The 15,714-nt window shown below is 45.0% G+C and overlaps 1 protein-coding gene across 7 annotated transcripts in view; it reads right to left on the bottom strand.

The window, feature by feature from the left end:
* The window catches only part of ROBO2 (roundabout guidance receptor 2), a 655,957-nt gene that overhangs the window by 111,621 nt on the left and 528,622 nt on the right, over positions 1–15,714 (bottom strand). For all 7 annotated transcript variants that reach the window (XM_065913481.1, XM_065913477.1, XM_065913480.1 and 4 more), the window contains exon 9: positions 10,229–10,400. In XM_065913481.1, coding sequence (XP_065769553.1) covers positions 10,229–10,400 — 172 coding nt within the window. The remainder of the gene's footprint in view (positions 1–10,228; positions 10,401–15,714) is intronic.

The raw sequence follows: 15,714 nt of genomic DNA on the forward strand, positions 1-15,714 counted from the left end.
GAGGGTGCGTATCTGGCACAGAAGGAAGGCTTTCTAGAAAGGGGGATTAGCCGGCGTAAGGCCAAGGCCAGCGGACGCGCTGGGAGGCAGCCGACTCTGCAGGGAAAGCTTTCTAGAAAGGGGGGGACCAGCCGGCGTAAGGCCAAGGCCAGCGGACGCGCTGGGAGGCAGCCGACTCCGCGGGGAAGAAAGTTCCTCTCCCGACCCCGAGTCTGGTGAACAGCGGACGCCATTCGGTAAGGTGAAATTCAGGGGGCCCGAAAATCCAGCGCTGTGTCGTCGGCCGACGTTTGTTTGTCCGCGTGTTTGTCTTCGGCTCTCCGTGTTTTTGTGTGTGCCGGCATTGTCTCTATTCTCGTTCTCTTCTGGGGCATCGTTCTTTTCTCTTCTGACTTATTCTCCTTCTCTTCTTCTCCGATCTCCCCTCCACTCCTTATCTTTTCGGGAGTTTCAGTGAACAGGCGAACGGTTGTGGGGCAATTGATGAATCCTGGCCAGGGCTACACTCTGGCGGACTCTGAAGGCCCTACAATAAGTGAGCCTCAGTAACTAGAGCCCGACCGGGTGAAACTCTCCTTTAACATCCCTAACTGAGGACGTGGCCTAAAATTCTTCTTGTGGGCACGGGTCAGGCACTTAAAGGCCATTAGGGCGCCTGCTACTTGAAGACTCCCGTGAGAGGATAAGGGGGTCACGGAACGGGCTAGAAACCCCTAGGGTGCCCGCCCCCAGCAAGAAAACTTCCGTGCAACGACGTAGGCACATAAACAGTTCCAAAAGCATACCATAAGCCCAACCTCTTGGCCGCCACCACTCCCGGTAGGATTTTTGGTGGTCGTTCTCAGTGACTTTCTCTCTCTTTCTTCCTTACCATTTATTTTAACCATGGGTCAGAGAGAATCTACCCCACTTTCTCTCATGACTGACCATTTTTTGGATGTCAGGGCCAGGGCCCATAACTTGTCTTTGCTAGTCAAGAAAAGTAAATTAATAACTTTTTGTTCTGCAGAGTGGCCCGCCTTTCGGGTAGGATGGCCTCCGGAAGGCACCTTTCAACCGTCCATCATACAGGCTGTGAAGGAGAAGATTATGACTCCTGATCCCTGGGGCCATCCGAATCAGGTCCCCTATGTCATGGTCTGGCAGGATTTAGTGGAAAATCCACCTAAATGGTTAAAACCTTTTGTTTATACACTTCCTAGTTCCTCCAATTCACAGGTCCTGGTGATGGAGATCCCCCCGGAGGAAACCAAAAAGAAAGAAGACCCAAAACCAGTCCTTCAGGAATCATCTTATACAAACCTGATAGATCTAGAAACGGAGATAAGGCCTCCGCCATATGTGCCCTCCTCGCAACCCCCTCCGAGGAGAGAAGCTCCCACGGGTGAACCGAGAGGTTTAAAAGGGCCAACGGGAACTGACCATGAGGGGGGACCGGCACTGGGGACCCGGGGGAGAACTAGGGGAGATAGGGGTGGGCAAGACCCTGGGGACCCAGAGTTACCTTCATCCACTGTTCAGGCGCTCCCCGTCCAAGTGGGACCAGCTAACCCGGACGGAGAGCGAACCTATCAGTACTGGCCCTTTTCCACGAGTGACCTGTACAATTGGAGAACCCAAAACCCTCCTTTCTCAGAGAAACCCCAAGGCCTCATTGACCTCTTAGATTCCATTTTGTTCACTCATAACCCCACCTGGGACGATTGTCAGCAGCTGTTGCAGGTGCTCTTCACCACGGAAGAACGGGAGCGAATCCTGGCAGAGGCACGGAAACGGGTCCCGGGGGCCGACGGGAGACCAACCGCCCAGCCTCATCTCGTGGACGAGGGGTTTCCTCTGTTGCGGCCTAACTGGGATTTTGAGCGGGTGGAGGGTAGGGAGCATCTCCGAGTGTACCGCCAGACTCTAATGGCTGGCCTGCGGGCTGCAGCAAGAAAGCCGACGAATCTGGCAAAGGTAAATCTAGTAAGGCGAGAGCCCACTGAGAGCCCAGCAGCCTTCCTAGAGAGGCTGATGGAAGCTTTCAGGCAATATACACCTATGGACCCCCAGGCTGAGGAGTCACGCGCTGCAGTTCTGTTAGCGTTTGTAAATCAGGCAGCCCCAGATATTAGGAAGAAATTACAAAAGGTAGAGGGATTGGGAGAACAGACAATACAGGATTTACTGAAAGTAGCTGAAAAGGTATTTAATAATAGAGAGACCCCAGAAAAAAGGGAAGAACGAATTCGACGGGAGGAAAGGGAATTAGCTGAGAAGATCAGGAAAGAAGATAGGGAACATAGGGCGAGGGAAAACCGGAAGAACCAGAGGGAGCTAGCCCAGATCCTTTTTGCTGGGATAAAGGCCGGAACAGAATTGAGGGAACCTCGAGACCCCCGGATGGGAGAAAAAGAAAAACCAAAAAGGCAGGCCCTAAAGAAGGATCAGTGCGCCTACTGCAAAGAACAGGGGCACTGGAAAAACGAGTGCCCTAAGAGGGACTCAAAGAGAGGAATGACCCAGAGAGAGAAAATTTCCCCTGGAACTCGAGTTCTATATGCGGGGGAAGACAGTGACTAGGGGAGTCAAGACTCGGTGCCCCTCCCCGAGTCCTGGGTAACCATACATGTGGAGGGGAAACCCGTTGGCTTCATGGTAGATACTGGTGCCCAACACTCTGTTTTAAATAAAAAACTGGGACCAATGTCTAAAAAAACCAGCTTAGTGCAAGGAGCCACGGGGATAAAAAGATATTGTTGGACCACAGAACGGAAAGTAAATCTGGGGACCCACCAGGTGTCCCATTCGTTTTTGGTGATACCAGAATGCCCAGCCCCTCTACTTGGACGGGACTTGTTGACTAAAGTTAATGCTCAGATCCATTTTGACCCTGGGGGAATGTCAGTCACGGATGGACTTGGACAACCGATACATGTCTTGTCCCTAGCCTTAAGAGATGAATACAGACTTTTTGTGCCTAAGCCCTCAGAGACCATAGCACTAGATGTACAACCGTGGGTCCATAAATACCCATTGGCCTGGGCAGAAACAGCAGGGATGGGACTAGCCAAACAGAGACATCCGGTCGTCATCGAGCTAAAGGCAGAGGCAGTTCCTGTGAGGGTGAAACAGTACCCCATGAGCCAAGAAGCTCGGCGGGGGATCACTCCCCACATTCGACGTCTCATGGATGCCGGAATTCTCAGGCGATGCCAATCCCCTTGGAACACCCCCTTACTGCCGGTGAAGAAGCCAGGGGGGACAGATTACAGACCTGTCCAAGACCTGCGAGAAGTCAACAAGCGGGTGAGTGACATACACCCCACTGTCCCTAACCCATATACCCTCCTGAGCAGTTTACTGCCTGAGTACACTTGGTATACTGTGTTGGACTTGAAGGATGCCTTTTTCAGCCTACCCCTGGCGGCCCAGAGCCAGGAGATATTTGCCTTTGAGTGGACTGAGGGGGAGGGCCAACCGGTAGTACAATTAACTTGGACCCGTCTCCCACAGGGGTTCAAGAACTCCCCTACCTTGTTTAATGAGGCTCTGAGTGAGGACCTCTGCGAATATCGGGCTTGCCACCCAGAGGTCATTCTGCTACAATATGTAGATGACCTCATGTTGGCTGGAACCACAGAGGAGGCATGCAGCCGTGCCACCGGGGACCTCTTACAGACCCTAGGCATCTTGGGGTATCGTGCTAGCGCAAAGAAGGCACAAATAGCCCGGCAAGAGGTCACCTATTTGGGGTATAAGATCCGGCAGGGACAAAGGTGGCTAACTCAGGCCATGAAAGAAACAATATTGCAGATACCAGAGCCCAAAACCCCTCGCCAGGTGAGAGAGTTTCTGGGGACTGTTGGATATTGCAGACTGTGGATCATGGGGTTTACTGAGAAGGCCCGGCCCTTGTATGAGGGAAGTAAAGAGACCCCAAACTGGACTTGGACTGAGCCAATGAAAAAGGCTTTCCAGACGCTTAGACAGGCCCTACTAGAAGCCCCAGCCCTTGCCCTGCCTAACCCAAATAAGCCATTCCAGCTGTTTGTAGATGAGAAGCAAGGAATAGGAAAGGGGGTCTTGACGCAACAATGGGGACCATGGAAGCGGCCGGTAGCATACCTTTCGAAGCGATTAGACCCGGTGGCCGCTGGGTGGCCCCCTTGCCTTCGCATCATTGCAGCTACAGACCTTCTCGTCCGCGAGGCTGACAAGTTGACGTATGGACAGCAACTCTTGGTGTACACCCCCCACGCCATCGAAGGAGTTTTAAAGCAGCCGCCGGGTAAGTGGATCTCCAATGCCCGCTTGACACACTACCAGGCCTTGCTGCTCGATGCCCCACGGGTGCGTTTTCAGACCCCTTGCTTCCTAAATCCGGCCACGCTCCTACCTAACCCAGAGAAGGACCGCCCTCTCCATGACTGCAATGAGATACTGGCTGAGGCCCTGGCGGCACAAAAAGACTTAACTGATGTTCCCTTAAGCAACAGTGAGCTAGTATGGTTCACCGATGGGAGCAGCTATGTAAAAGATGGGCAAAGGAAGGCGGGAGCCGCCATAGTTGATGATTCAGGGCAGACGATATGGGCTGAGACACTTCCCCCAAACACTTCTGCGCAAAAAGCAGAATTGATTGCCCTAATACAGGCTCTAGAGCAAGCCAAAGGGAAGAGAGTCACCATTTATACTGACAGCCGATATGCTTTCAGCACTGCCCATATTCAAGGTCCCATATACCAAGAAAGGGGATTTCAGACAGCTGAGGGAAAAGAGGTCAAAAATCTGCCCGAGATTCGCAGGCTCCTGGAGGCTGTCCAACTGCCCCGGGCAGTAGCAATAGTACATGTCCCCGGTCACCAGAAAGGAGAAGACCTTAAGGCGCGGGGCAATCGTGCCGCTGATGCGGCCGCTCGAGAAGCGGCTAGCCGGGACTACGCCGCCCCCATATTAGCTGTGGGACTTCCACCTCCTGGTATGGGGACTCTGCCGCCAGTCCCCGACTATTCCCTCCCTGATCTCGCTTGGATCAACAAGGATGCCACCCTCCAGAAGGATGACCAAGATGGATGGTACCGGGACCAAAACAACAACCTGATATTGCCTGCCACCCTGGGTTGTCACCTGTGTGAACACCTGCACACAACTACCCACTTGGGAGAAAAAAAGACCCTAACACTTCTCCAGACGGCCTGCCTGAGGTTCCCTCGACAAAATGCAGCTGTACGAGAGATAATTCAAGCCTGCGAAGCGTGCCAGCTGATGAGGGCAGAGAAGAAGCAGCACTCGGGAATGAGGTACCGGGGGGAGGAGCCAGGGCAACACTGGGAGATAGATTTCACTGAGGTAAGGCCAGGCAAGTACGGGTATCGCTATCTGTTGGTTCTGGTAGATACCTTCTCGGGGTGGGTAGAAGCTTTCCCCACTAAGGGAGAGACAGCAATAGTGGTTGCTAAGAAGATCTTAGAGGAGATAGTGCCTAGGTATGGGCTGCCAGTGACTATGGGCTCTGATAATGGACCTGCCTTTGTGAGCCAGATTGTACAAGGGCTGGTCCAAGCTCTGGGGACGAAATGGAAGTTACATTGCGAATATAATCCCCAGAGCTCAGGACAGGTTGAGAGAATGAATCGGACCCTAAAAGAAACTTTGACAAAGTTGGCAATAGAGACTGGCGGGGACTGGGTGACCCTCCTTCCCTTTGCACTCTTTCGGGCGCGTAACACCCCTTATAAGCTGAATCTTACTCCTTTTGAGATTTTATATGGGAGACCCCCTCCTGTGTATCCTATTTTCGAAGGAAAATGCCTGCCACCCCCTACTTTGGGACAATTCCAGCAAACTCTGATGGCATTAAGTAAGGTGCATAACCATGTTTGGAAATTGATTCGAGAGATACACGAGGGCCAAAACAGGAGGGCTCTTCCCTCACATAATATTGGCCCAGGTGATTGGGTTTGGGTAAAATGACACCAATCTAGAGTATTAGAACCTAGATGGAAAGGCCCTTATGTTGTTCTCCTTACCACTCCTACTACTGTCAAGGTCGACGGAATTGGACCCTGGGTTCACTGCAATCACGTGCGGCAAGCCACGCCGGAAGAACAGGAAAAAGCACGAGCAGAATGGAAGGCGAGTCCTCACCCGTCAAATCTTTTGAAACTGAAACTCGCCCGCCGGGAGGCCTCCTAATTCTCCTGCTGATGGGAGCTCTCATCGACCCAGGAGCGACCAGTCATAACCCCCATCAACCTGCTAAGATCACCTGGAAACTCAACGACGGGCAAACTCATGAGCTGCTCAATGAGACATCAGGAATCCACCCTCCGAACACCTGGTGGCCGGACCTGAACTTCGACCTCTCAAGCCTCTTCGCAAAGCAGGACGGTCTCTATGATAAGTACTATAGGGATGGGATAAAAAACCATAGGTTGGGGTTCTGGGCTTGCCCGGGCTATGTAAGAAATAACTGGAAAACCTGTGGTGGCATAGAAAGCTATTATTGCAGGAGCTGGAGTTGTGTGACCTCTTGTGATGGACCCCAGAGGTGGGATGTTGGAAACAGAGATCTAGTTAGCTTCACCTTCAAGGACCGTAGACACCATGGCCCTCAGGTACGAGTACAATTTAACCAGGAACGGGCGAAAAAAGAAAACCGCTGGACCTCAGGACTGACTTGGGGTTTTCAGCTTCATGTAAATTGGCCCGGCCCCTACCCAGGCGAGCTTTTGATCATTAAACAGGTTATTGAGCCAGTGCAGGTACATAGTTTAGGTCCCAATCTGATCAAAACGTTACAGGGGCACAAGGCGACCCCCAAGCCAACTACCTTCAGACCAAGCTCGCCGGGAACATTTAACATCTCCTCTACTCCGAGCCTTAGAGGCAAATTGACGGAGACCCCTGGCCCTCTGGCTGTTACCATTAGCTCAACAATTCAGGACCCCCTATGGGCCTTAGTGAATGCAGCCTTTACGGTCTTAAACCATACCAACCCTAACGCGACCCAGTCCTGTTGGCTTTGTTATAATCTTCACCCACCCTTTTATGAGGCTATAGGCCTCAATGTGTCTTACCACTTGTCTTCAGGCCAGAACCCGCCCCAATGCCGATGGGAAGAACGCAAGGTTGGCCTCACAATGAATGAAGTTTGGGGACAGGGACTCTGTTTGGGCACAGTGCCACGTGATAAAACTCCCCTCTGTGCCCGGACTATCAGTAACCTACGCTTACATGGCAAAAATTGGATTGTGCCAGAGGCTGGGGGTTGGTGGATTTGTTCACATACTGGGCTAACCCCATGTTTAAATGTGAAGGTTTTTAACCAGAATCAAGAATTCTGTGTCCTGGTTGCTGTAATGCCAAAAATCTTATACCACTCTGAAGAGGTTATGTACTCACATTGGGACCGGGAATTGCTAAGACAAAAGAGAGAGCCAATCAGTGCGATTACCATGGCAGCCTTGTTCAGTCTTGGGCTGGCAGGAGCAGGGACAGGAATAGCTTCACTGTCTCTGCACGGCCAAGGGTTTTCCTCCCTACGAGCCGCCATAGATGAAGATATAGCTCGCATAGAAAAATCAATCAGCCACTTAGAGAAGTCTCTGACTTCATTGTCTGAAGTGGTCTTGCAGAATAGGAGAGGATTAGACTTAATTTTTCTCCAACAGAGTGGGGTCTGCGCGGCTCTGGGAGAAGAATGTTGTTTCTATGCAGACCATACAGGAGTGGTAAGAGAATCTATGGCAAAAGTGAGAGAAGGGCTGGCGCAACGTAAGAGGGAACAAGAGGCCCAACAGGGATGGTTTGAGTCTTGGTTTCAACGCTCCCCCTGGCTGACCACCTTAGTTTCCACCCTCCTGGGGCCACTTATAGTGCTATTATTAACACTTACATTTGGCCCTTGTATTTTAAACCGGCTAATGTCATTTATTAAAGAACGTCTCAATACAATTCAGATTATGGTATTAAGGCAGCAATATCAGATGGTAGCCCAGGATGAAGAGAAAGATTCCTCTACAGGAACAAGAAGACAGGGGGGAATGTGAGGCTGCCAGGGTTAATTCCATGACAGGCAGCCTGGACCTAAGTTTTAGCTTTCCCCGAAATGGTAAGATTCCCCACCCCCATCAGGTAACCTGAAGCCAGCCAATCAATATGCGCCCAGTAAGAGACAAAGGGGAAAGCTGAAAAGCCCGCGAAAGCCCAGGTTTGAGAAAGCCCGCGAAAGCCCAGGTTTGAAAAAGCCCGCGAAAGTCTGTACCAATAGAATTGCTTTGTAAACATGTAACCAATCCGCTTAAGCCAGCTACTAATTGATTATGCATGTCTTATAAATTTCTGTAACAGCTTGGGCTCAGGGCTTTTCTGACCCTGCACCACTGTGATGGCGGAGGCAGAAGGCCCTGGCTCGAGTCAGTAATAAACTTCCCTTTTTTTGCGAGTTGCATTGCCTTGGAAGCCTTCTCTCTTCCCGCTCGGGGATTCGGACATCGGGCATAACAGTTACTTGTGAACCTGACATCTTCAGTTCCATAGCAGTAAATCTCTGCCATATCAGCAGGTGTGACTCTTAATAACTCAATATCCTTGCAGCTAATGTTTACCTGTTCTATTTATTCCCATTCCTGACATGGTGCTGAATCAGGCAATAGCATGGGCAGACATTAAAAAATATTGCCTTTCTATTAATTTTAAATGACCTTTTAATCTACATGTAAATTTGAATTGTATGAAAGCTCAGCAGAGAAAGAAGAGAATCAGAGAGGTCACAGCCCACGCTCTTGGATCTCAGATGCCAGCATCCAGGGTGGGGAAAGAGGGGAGGCGAATAATACACCTCACAAATATAAGACAGCAAGAGAGAACTGTTAATCTAAAATATAAAAGAATATGGATTAAATTCATGCTCAGAGGTTCACAGAATATCTAAAACTCCCTACATGTCAACTGTCACAAAAAAGACCTTGCAAAAAAAAAATCAGATCATGAAGATATATTTTTCAACTTTCACTATGAATCAGGTGCTTCAGTTAAGATTTGTAATACATATATGCAAATGAAAAATAATTTTAGCATCCATTCATCACTTAAAGTTAGTGATACAGTTGTGTCTGACTCTGTGATCTCAGGGACTATAGCCCGCCAGGCTCCTCTGTTCTTGGAATTCTCCAGGCAAGAGTACTAGAGTGGGTTGCCATTTCCTTCTCCAATTCATAGCTTGCAAGGTATTTAATTAATTTAACTTAGTGAAAGTATAATTTAAAAATCATAGGATTGTTGTTGCCATTTAGCTGCTACATCGGATCGGATCCAACTCTTCATGACCTCATGGACTGCAGCACGCCAGGCTTCACTGTCCTTCACTATCTCCCGGAGTTTGCTCAAATTCTTGTCCATTAAGTTGGTGATGCTACTCAACCTTCTTATCCTCTGTTGCTCTCTTCTCTTTTCTCCTTCAATCTTTCCTAGAATCAGCATCTTTTCCAATGAGTCAGTTCTTTGCATCAGATGGCCAAAGTATTAGAGTTTCAGTTTCAGCATCAGTTCTTCCAATGAATATTCAGGGTTGTGAAGTCATCAGCCAATATATCATCAGCAAGTTAATATTTAGAGTCAGAGTTATTTATAATAAGTTACGTGTGTGTATGTGTGTGTGTATGTTTAGGTCTTGAAGTTAGATTTCTTTACTGTTAAAATCAATAACTCTATAACCTCCACACAACCTTCTTGCAAAACAATCTTGACTTTGTGATTGCTTACTTAAGTAAAAATCAATGCAGAAATTAAAATTCAAACAAGTTGTAAAAAAAAATGTTCAGAGCCATCACAATTCGGGGTGGGGTAGGATGATGTGATTAGCTAACTTAAAAAGTCATCTCTGTTTCCTGATATTAAAGATGGTATCTTTTCTTCTCTAGTAAAAGAAAATTATCACTATTCTTTAGAAGTAATCATGTCAGCATAAGATTAGGGATACAGATGGCATGCCTATTTCTATTTCACTAAAATAATGCATCGCTATATTTTTTAGAATAAAACAGATTGTTTTGGGTGTTCTTCCTGGGGAAAATAAATAGTGTAAATAGATCAGGGAGAATTAGAAACCATTAAAAATGTTATTTTACCTAGATTCAAACTTACAAGATAAGCATTAATTTCAATGATAATTAACAAATCAGAAAATTTCATCCTCTGAAATAAAGATAATTATTTTCAAAAAACAAATCTAATAATATCGCACCATCAGTAACTTCCAGTTGAGCTTTTGCTAAAATACTTCCCGCCACGGTGAGGGCCTGACAGATGTAGTAACCCGCGTCCGAACGCTGAATGTTGGTAATCGTAAGGTCCCCAGTTGGTGACACAGAACACCTACTGTTGGGCTGTTGGGGTTGGTTTGGGAAGAGCAGGTTCTGTGGAAACAAACACAATTTTATCAATATTCTCTTCTCACTCATTAGCAAAGTTATATCAACAGCTATTGCAATTAGAGAAATGTGGTTGAAAAATAGAAAATACATAGATTTAAAAATATGGTGCTGAAATGTTTAGATGTCACAGAGTGAGTTTCACTGGGAAATGTCATGCCCTCACTGAAGGAACAATCATCTAAAAAATCTAGGTCTTTATTCGGACATTTTATTTCCTCCCTGACTTTCTGTGAGTTACTGAATATTTCTGAAACATGGTTTCCCCATCTGTAAAATGGGCATAACAACACTTACCTGATGCTACACATAAGACACTGTGAGAATCTGGCATGTAACATTGACTATGTATGTGATTTATAAACTGCATACTCTGTTGATCTTTTTAACTATTTGATGTAATTAACTGAATTTCTTCTAAAAGTGTTCAAAAATGTGACTAAGACTGACAGAGAGACAGTTGAATCTACTTCTGCTGTAAGAATTCTGCAGGTTGTAACAGCTTTGAAAGGAGCTGGGTATAAATGCTAATAAATGCTACCATCTAAACAAGATTAACCAAACCACTGAAAATGTAAAGAAGATGTGGGATGTTTCTGAACCATGCATATGATGCTAAAGAATTTTTTCACATTACTCTTCTTAAAAAGAAAAAGTTCTCTAGTTTACTATATATCTTGTATTATTACAAACAGCTAAATCCAAATTTGTAAAAGTTCTTATAAGAAAGCAGTAATGTTAACTTGGATGACCTATGCTCCTTTATTGTTGTTCAATTAAGAAAAACATTTGGGTATAATAAATCATATTGAGATATGCTTCCAAGTTGGTTTATAAATAAGGATGTATCAATTTTTATGTTGTATTTACTTACCAAAAAAAGAACATTATAACCCTCTGGGATCTGTTTCTCCATATAGTAATTAATTTTCCAGGTTTGTAATTAAACAGTTCCAATACGTTACAATCAGGAGGTAATAACATTCAATTAAAGGCATAAGACACATTTTCACCTTAAAATGTTTTTACCCTTGAAGGAATACCAATGGAAGAGGATAAAATAGGGTATTAACACTTTTCAATTACACTAAATGACTTTAATCCTGCAAATGATGTCCTACTTTAATTAGAAGCTCTTCTCTTTATTGCCACATGATGGATGTCCACTTTATTAGATTCGAGTGTGACACTATAAGCCCACTTTACATAAACATTACCGTGTTATTAAACCCTTTCAAAAAGAAGTGGTATTTGCTAGCATGTCAGAAATATAATTTCAAAAGGCTATTGCCCTCCCATAAAATTTCTATTATTTACTATTAACACATAAGGCTAGACTTTTTCATACATATAAAGCATAATTTGAGAAGAAGCTAATTCTCCTGTGGAGTCCAAATATATTACTGAAATAAACCATCTGAAGGAAAAGGGTCTAAATTTTAAAGCCACTTGAAAATGATAGAATAACTCAAAGTGTGCACTTTCCTACAATTAGCCATTAGAATACTAATTTACATAGCACTAACACATCAGATGGGCTTAATTCTCTCCGGGATCTCTTCCTCTACAATGTATTATCAGTCCACCTTCTAAATGATTCGTTGACATGGAAAATGGCACATGATTGAGGTTAACCCATCATCTTTATTCCCTGCTTGTAAGACATAGGCGAAAGGAAATGGATTACAAGCAAAATCCAGGACTTCTACAGAGCTCCTCTTGCTTGAAGTGCCTGGGTATCCTATTAGTGCTAATTGGCATTATCAGCACATATTGAGGAATATGGACCATTAAGTCCAGGCTCTTAACTCTCTCTACTGATGGATAGTCATAGATCACTGTAAAAATTGGATACTGCGGACAGTAAGACCGATTTATTTTTCCTAATGTACTAATTCATGATTTGAAAATTTATAATTTGCTCAAGCATTTCTCTTTTGTTCTCACTCACAATCTCCTTTCTCTCCCCCTTTCTATCCCCCTTCCTCCCTCTGCAAACCCCCTCTCTGATGTGAGGGAGATAGGTGAAGAAAACCAGATCTAAGATTATAATCAAATCAAAACACCTAACTGGAAATTTTTTTCCCAGAGATTAATTCTCTGGAATTAAAACATTCCACTTTGTCAAATAATAGCAAAAGAAATATTTTAATGCTATTTGATTATTACTTATATAAAAAATTAAAACACAGTGTAGCATATTTAAATATCATGTTTATTGGGCCACAAGACCAATACACACTTTATGCAATAGCGTGTATAAAACTGGAGCATCTGAGGGCATGTAATTTACACACGAAAAAGCTGAATATACATGATAATAGACACAATGAGATTAGACTGACTACATGATTTAAAATGTGAATGTGCAACAATCAGATGGCTTTAGATCATTATATTTGTATCATTTATAAATAATATGCTCACGTATATATATTCACTATCAGTGGCTTGAGGGAGTAACTTCTGTGGACCCCATAGCCCCCAGAGTGGGTGGGGGGAAGAGGATACAGGCATGAAGTAGAAACTCCGGTGTCTCCAGGTTCAAGGCTCCCAGCCTTCTCAGGCATGGGGTGGGTCTGGGGACAGTGGCGACCAGAGTGTTACTGAGCCTCGGTGCCTGGGCAGAGGGAGCCCAAGCAGCCTGGCCTGAGCAGGACATAAACTCACCACTTCAGCCAGGAAGAAGACAAGGCAGGTGCATTCTGCATTTTCCCAATTTCTAATCTTCAAAATGTGTAGAGCACTTTTACATATAAACAATCACATAATCCTCATAAATTATGTGAATTAAAATACTTTATCTTCATATTTTGGATTAAAAACTAAGCTTCAGTATAGTTAAACTGTACCACAATGATTATAAAATCATAAGGAGGGAAAATGGCTTTAGAATTCTCTCCTTTTCTCAGGGTATATATGTGTGTGTGTGTGTGTGTGTGTGTGTGTGTGTGTGTACATGTTCAAGTGTGTTATAACTGTATCATCTTGCTCTACATTCACTTTAGAGTTTGGGATGTTGTGTGTGTGTGTGTGTGTGTGTGTGTGTGTGTGTACATGTTCAAGTGTGTTATAACTGTATCATCTTGCTCTACATTCACTTTAGAGTTTGGGATGTTGTGTGTGTGTGTGTGTGTGTGTGTGTGTGTGTGTGTGTGTGTGTGTGTGTGTGTGTGTACATGTTCAAGTGTGTTATAACTGTATCATCTTGCTCTACATTCACTTTAGAGTTTGGGATGTTTTCATGATGTTGTGTGTGTGTGTGTGTGTGTGTGTGTGTGTGTGTGTGTGTGTGTGTGTGTGTGTGTGTGTGTGTGTGTACATGTTCAAGTGTGTTATAACTGTATCATCTTGCTCTACATTCACTTTAGAGTTTGGGATGTTTTCATCCGAAAGCCACTTTTAAGAATCAAGGAACTCTAAGAGTAGAAATTTATTGTATAGTTGTTTGGGTGTGTTAGTCGCTCAGTCATGTCCAAGTATTTGTCACCCCATGGACTGTAGCCTGCCAGGTTCCTCAGTTCATGGAATTCTCCAGGCAAGAATACTGGTGGAGTGGGTAGCCATTCCCTTCTCCATGGGATCTTCCCGACCCAGGAATTGAACCCAGGTCTCCTGCATTGCAGATAGATTCTTTACCACATGAGCCACCAGGGAAGCCCAATTGTATCATTGAAAGTGAAAGTTGAAAGTCACTCAGGAGTGTCTGACTCTTTGCAACCCCATGGACTGTATAGTCCATGGAATTCTCCAGGCCAGAATACTGGAGTAGGTAGCCTTTCCCTTCTCCAGGGGATGTTCCCCCCCAGGGATCGAACCCAGGTTTCCCTCATTGCAGGTGGATTCTTTACCAGCTGAGCCACAAGGGAAGTCCAGGAACACTGGAATGGGTAGCCTATCCCTTCTCCAGCGGATCTTCCCAACCAGGAATTGAACCAGGGTCTCCTGCATGGCAGGCAGATTCTTTAGGGACTGAGCTGTCAGGGGAGCCCAACTATATCATTATTAACTGATAAAAAATGATGGCAATTAAGTCCTGGAACCATCCTGATGTGGGATGAGGCAGTGGCCAGAACTTTACCCTATCCTTTCCACCACTGTCTTTACATCCCACAATTATGGGGGAAGTGAGTCCAACACAGAGCACTGCAGAAAAGGAGAAAGATAAGTTGCCTATCCATACTGACATGCTAAAACTGCTGGCGTGGGGTGGAAGAGAGCTGTATGGGAATCTGGAAGAACGAAAAATGACAACGGCTGAGGGGAACCTCCTGAGAGGACCGTCCTCCGAGATGGTTTTACATGAGTTTTTATCAACAGGTTCTTTCAATTCCTTCTAAAGTGTTTTCTATCTCTGGCAAAATTTTTAGACTGCTTGAGTCTTTTAGTCATCGTTTCCTATTTGTCCAGGAAATTCATCTAAAACTTGGACTAACAACAGAGGGTGTTAGGAGCAACACCAGGGGGTCCCTTCCTAAGACCTACACGGCTCCTTGGCGATGCCTCTGGAGAGTCTAGAACGAAAATATCTCTAGGGAGTTCCCTAGAATTCCTTAGGGAATTCACAGATTAAATTCTTAGACAAAGAACTCAATTTCTGTTTGTTTAAGGGGAAGTTCCACTCATTGTTTCAGAACCTAGAGGCATGAGCTTGCCCAAGCTTGGACCAAGTTCTAAATGAGAAAAGTGGTGCATTCAATTCAATTTGCTTTTAGCAGAGTCTAAGAGATCATGCTGCCCAGAGAGAGTCCTAGAGGACAAATCAGGACACAGCAAAGATCAGACAGGTATTGCTTTTTTCTGCTATTTAATGTATTATTTCCTGTCTAATTCCACTATGAGGGAATCCAGAGGGATGATGGAAGAAAATATTTCTACTACTCTTAAATGGAAGCATGTTTAAATTAATGATAAAGAAAAGGTATTTATACTATCTATTTATGAAAGGGGGTTGAAACTGGTTTCTACACTAATTAATGACAGAAATATTTTTGACTATTTACATGTACCCAGGATGTTCTAAGTGCTTTATAGATATACTAACTCAATTATCTCAATGTAGCTCAATGCAAGAAAGCACACTTCTGTTAAGACATTTTAAACAGCTGCAGGTTAGACTTTTTCAGGTAATTTAGTTATACTGTATTGTATCTCCTCTATGTAAGATATAATTTTTTTAAAAATTAACACTCAAAAACAGAATGTTCTATTAAAACATCTGAATCTCTCTTATTTTTAGAATCAACTGGTCTCTTTTTTAGAAATAAAATGCATTCAACTTTGATAACAAGAAAGGCAA

Source organism: Muntiacus reevesi, chromosome 21 (assembly GCF_963930625.1).
Source record: "Muntiacus reevesi chromosome 21, mMunRee1.1, whole genome shotgun sequence".
Classification (NCBI taxonomy): Eukaryota; Metazoa; Chordata; class Mammalia; order Artiodactyla; family Cervidae; genus Muntiacus; species Muntiacus reevesi.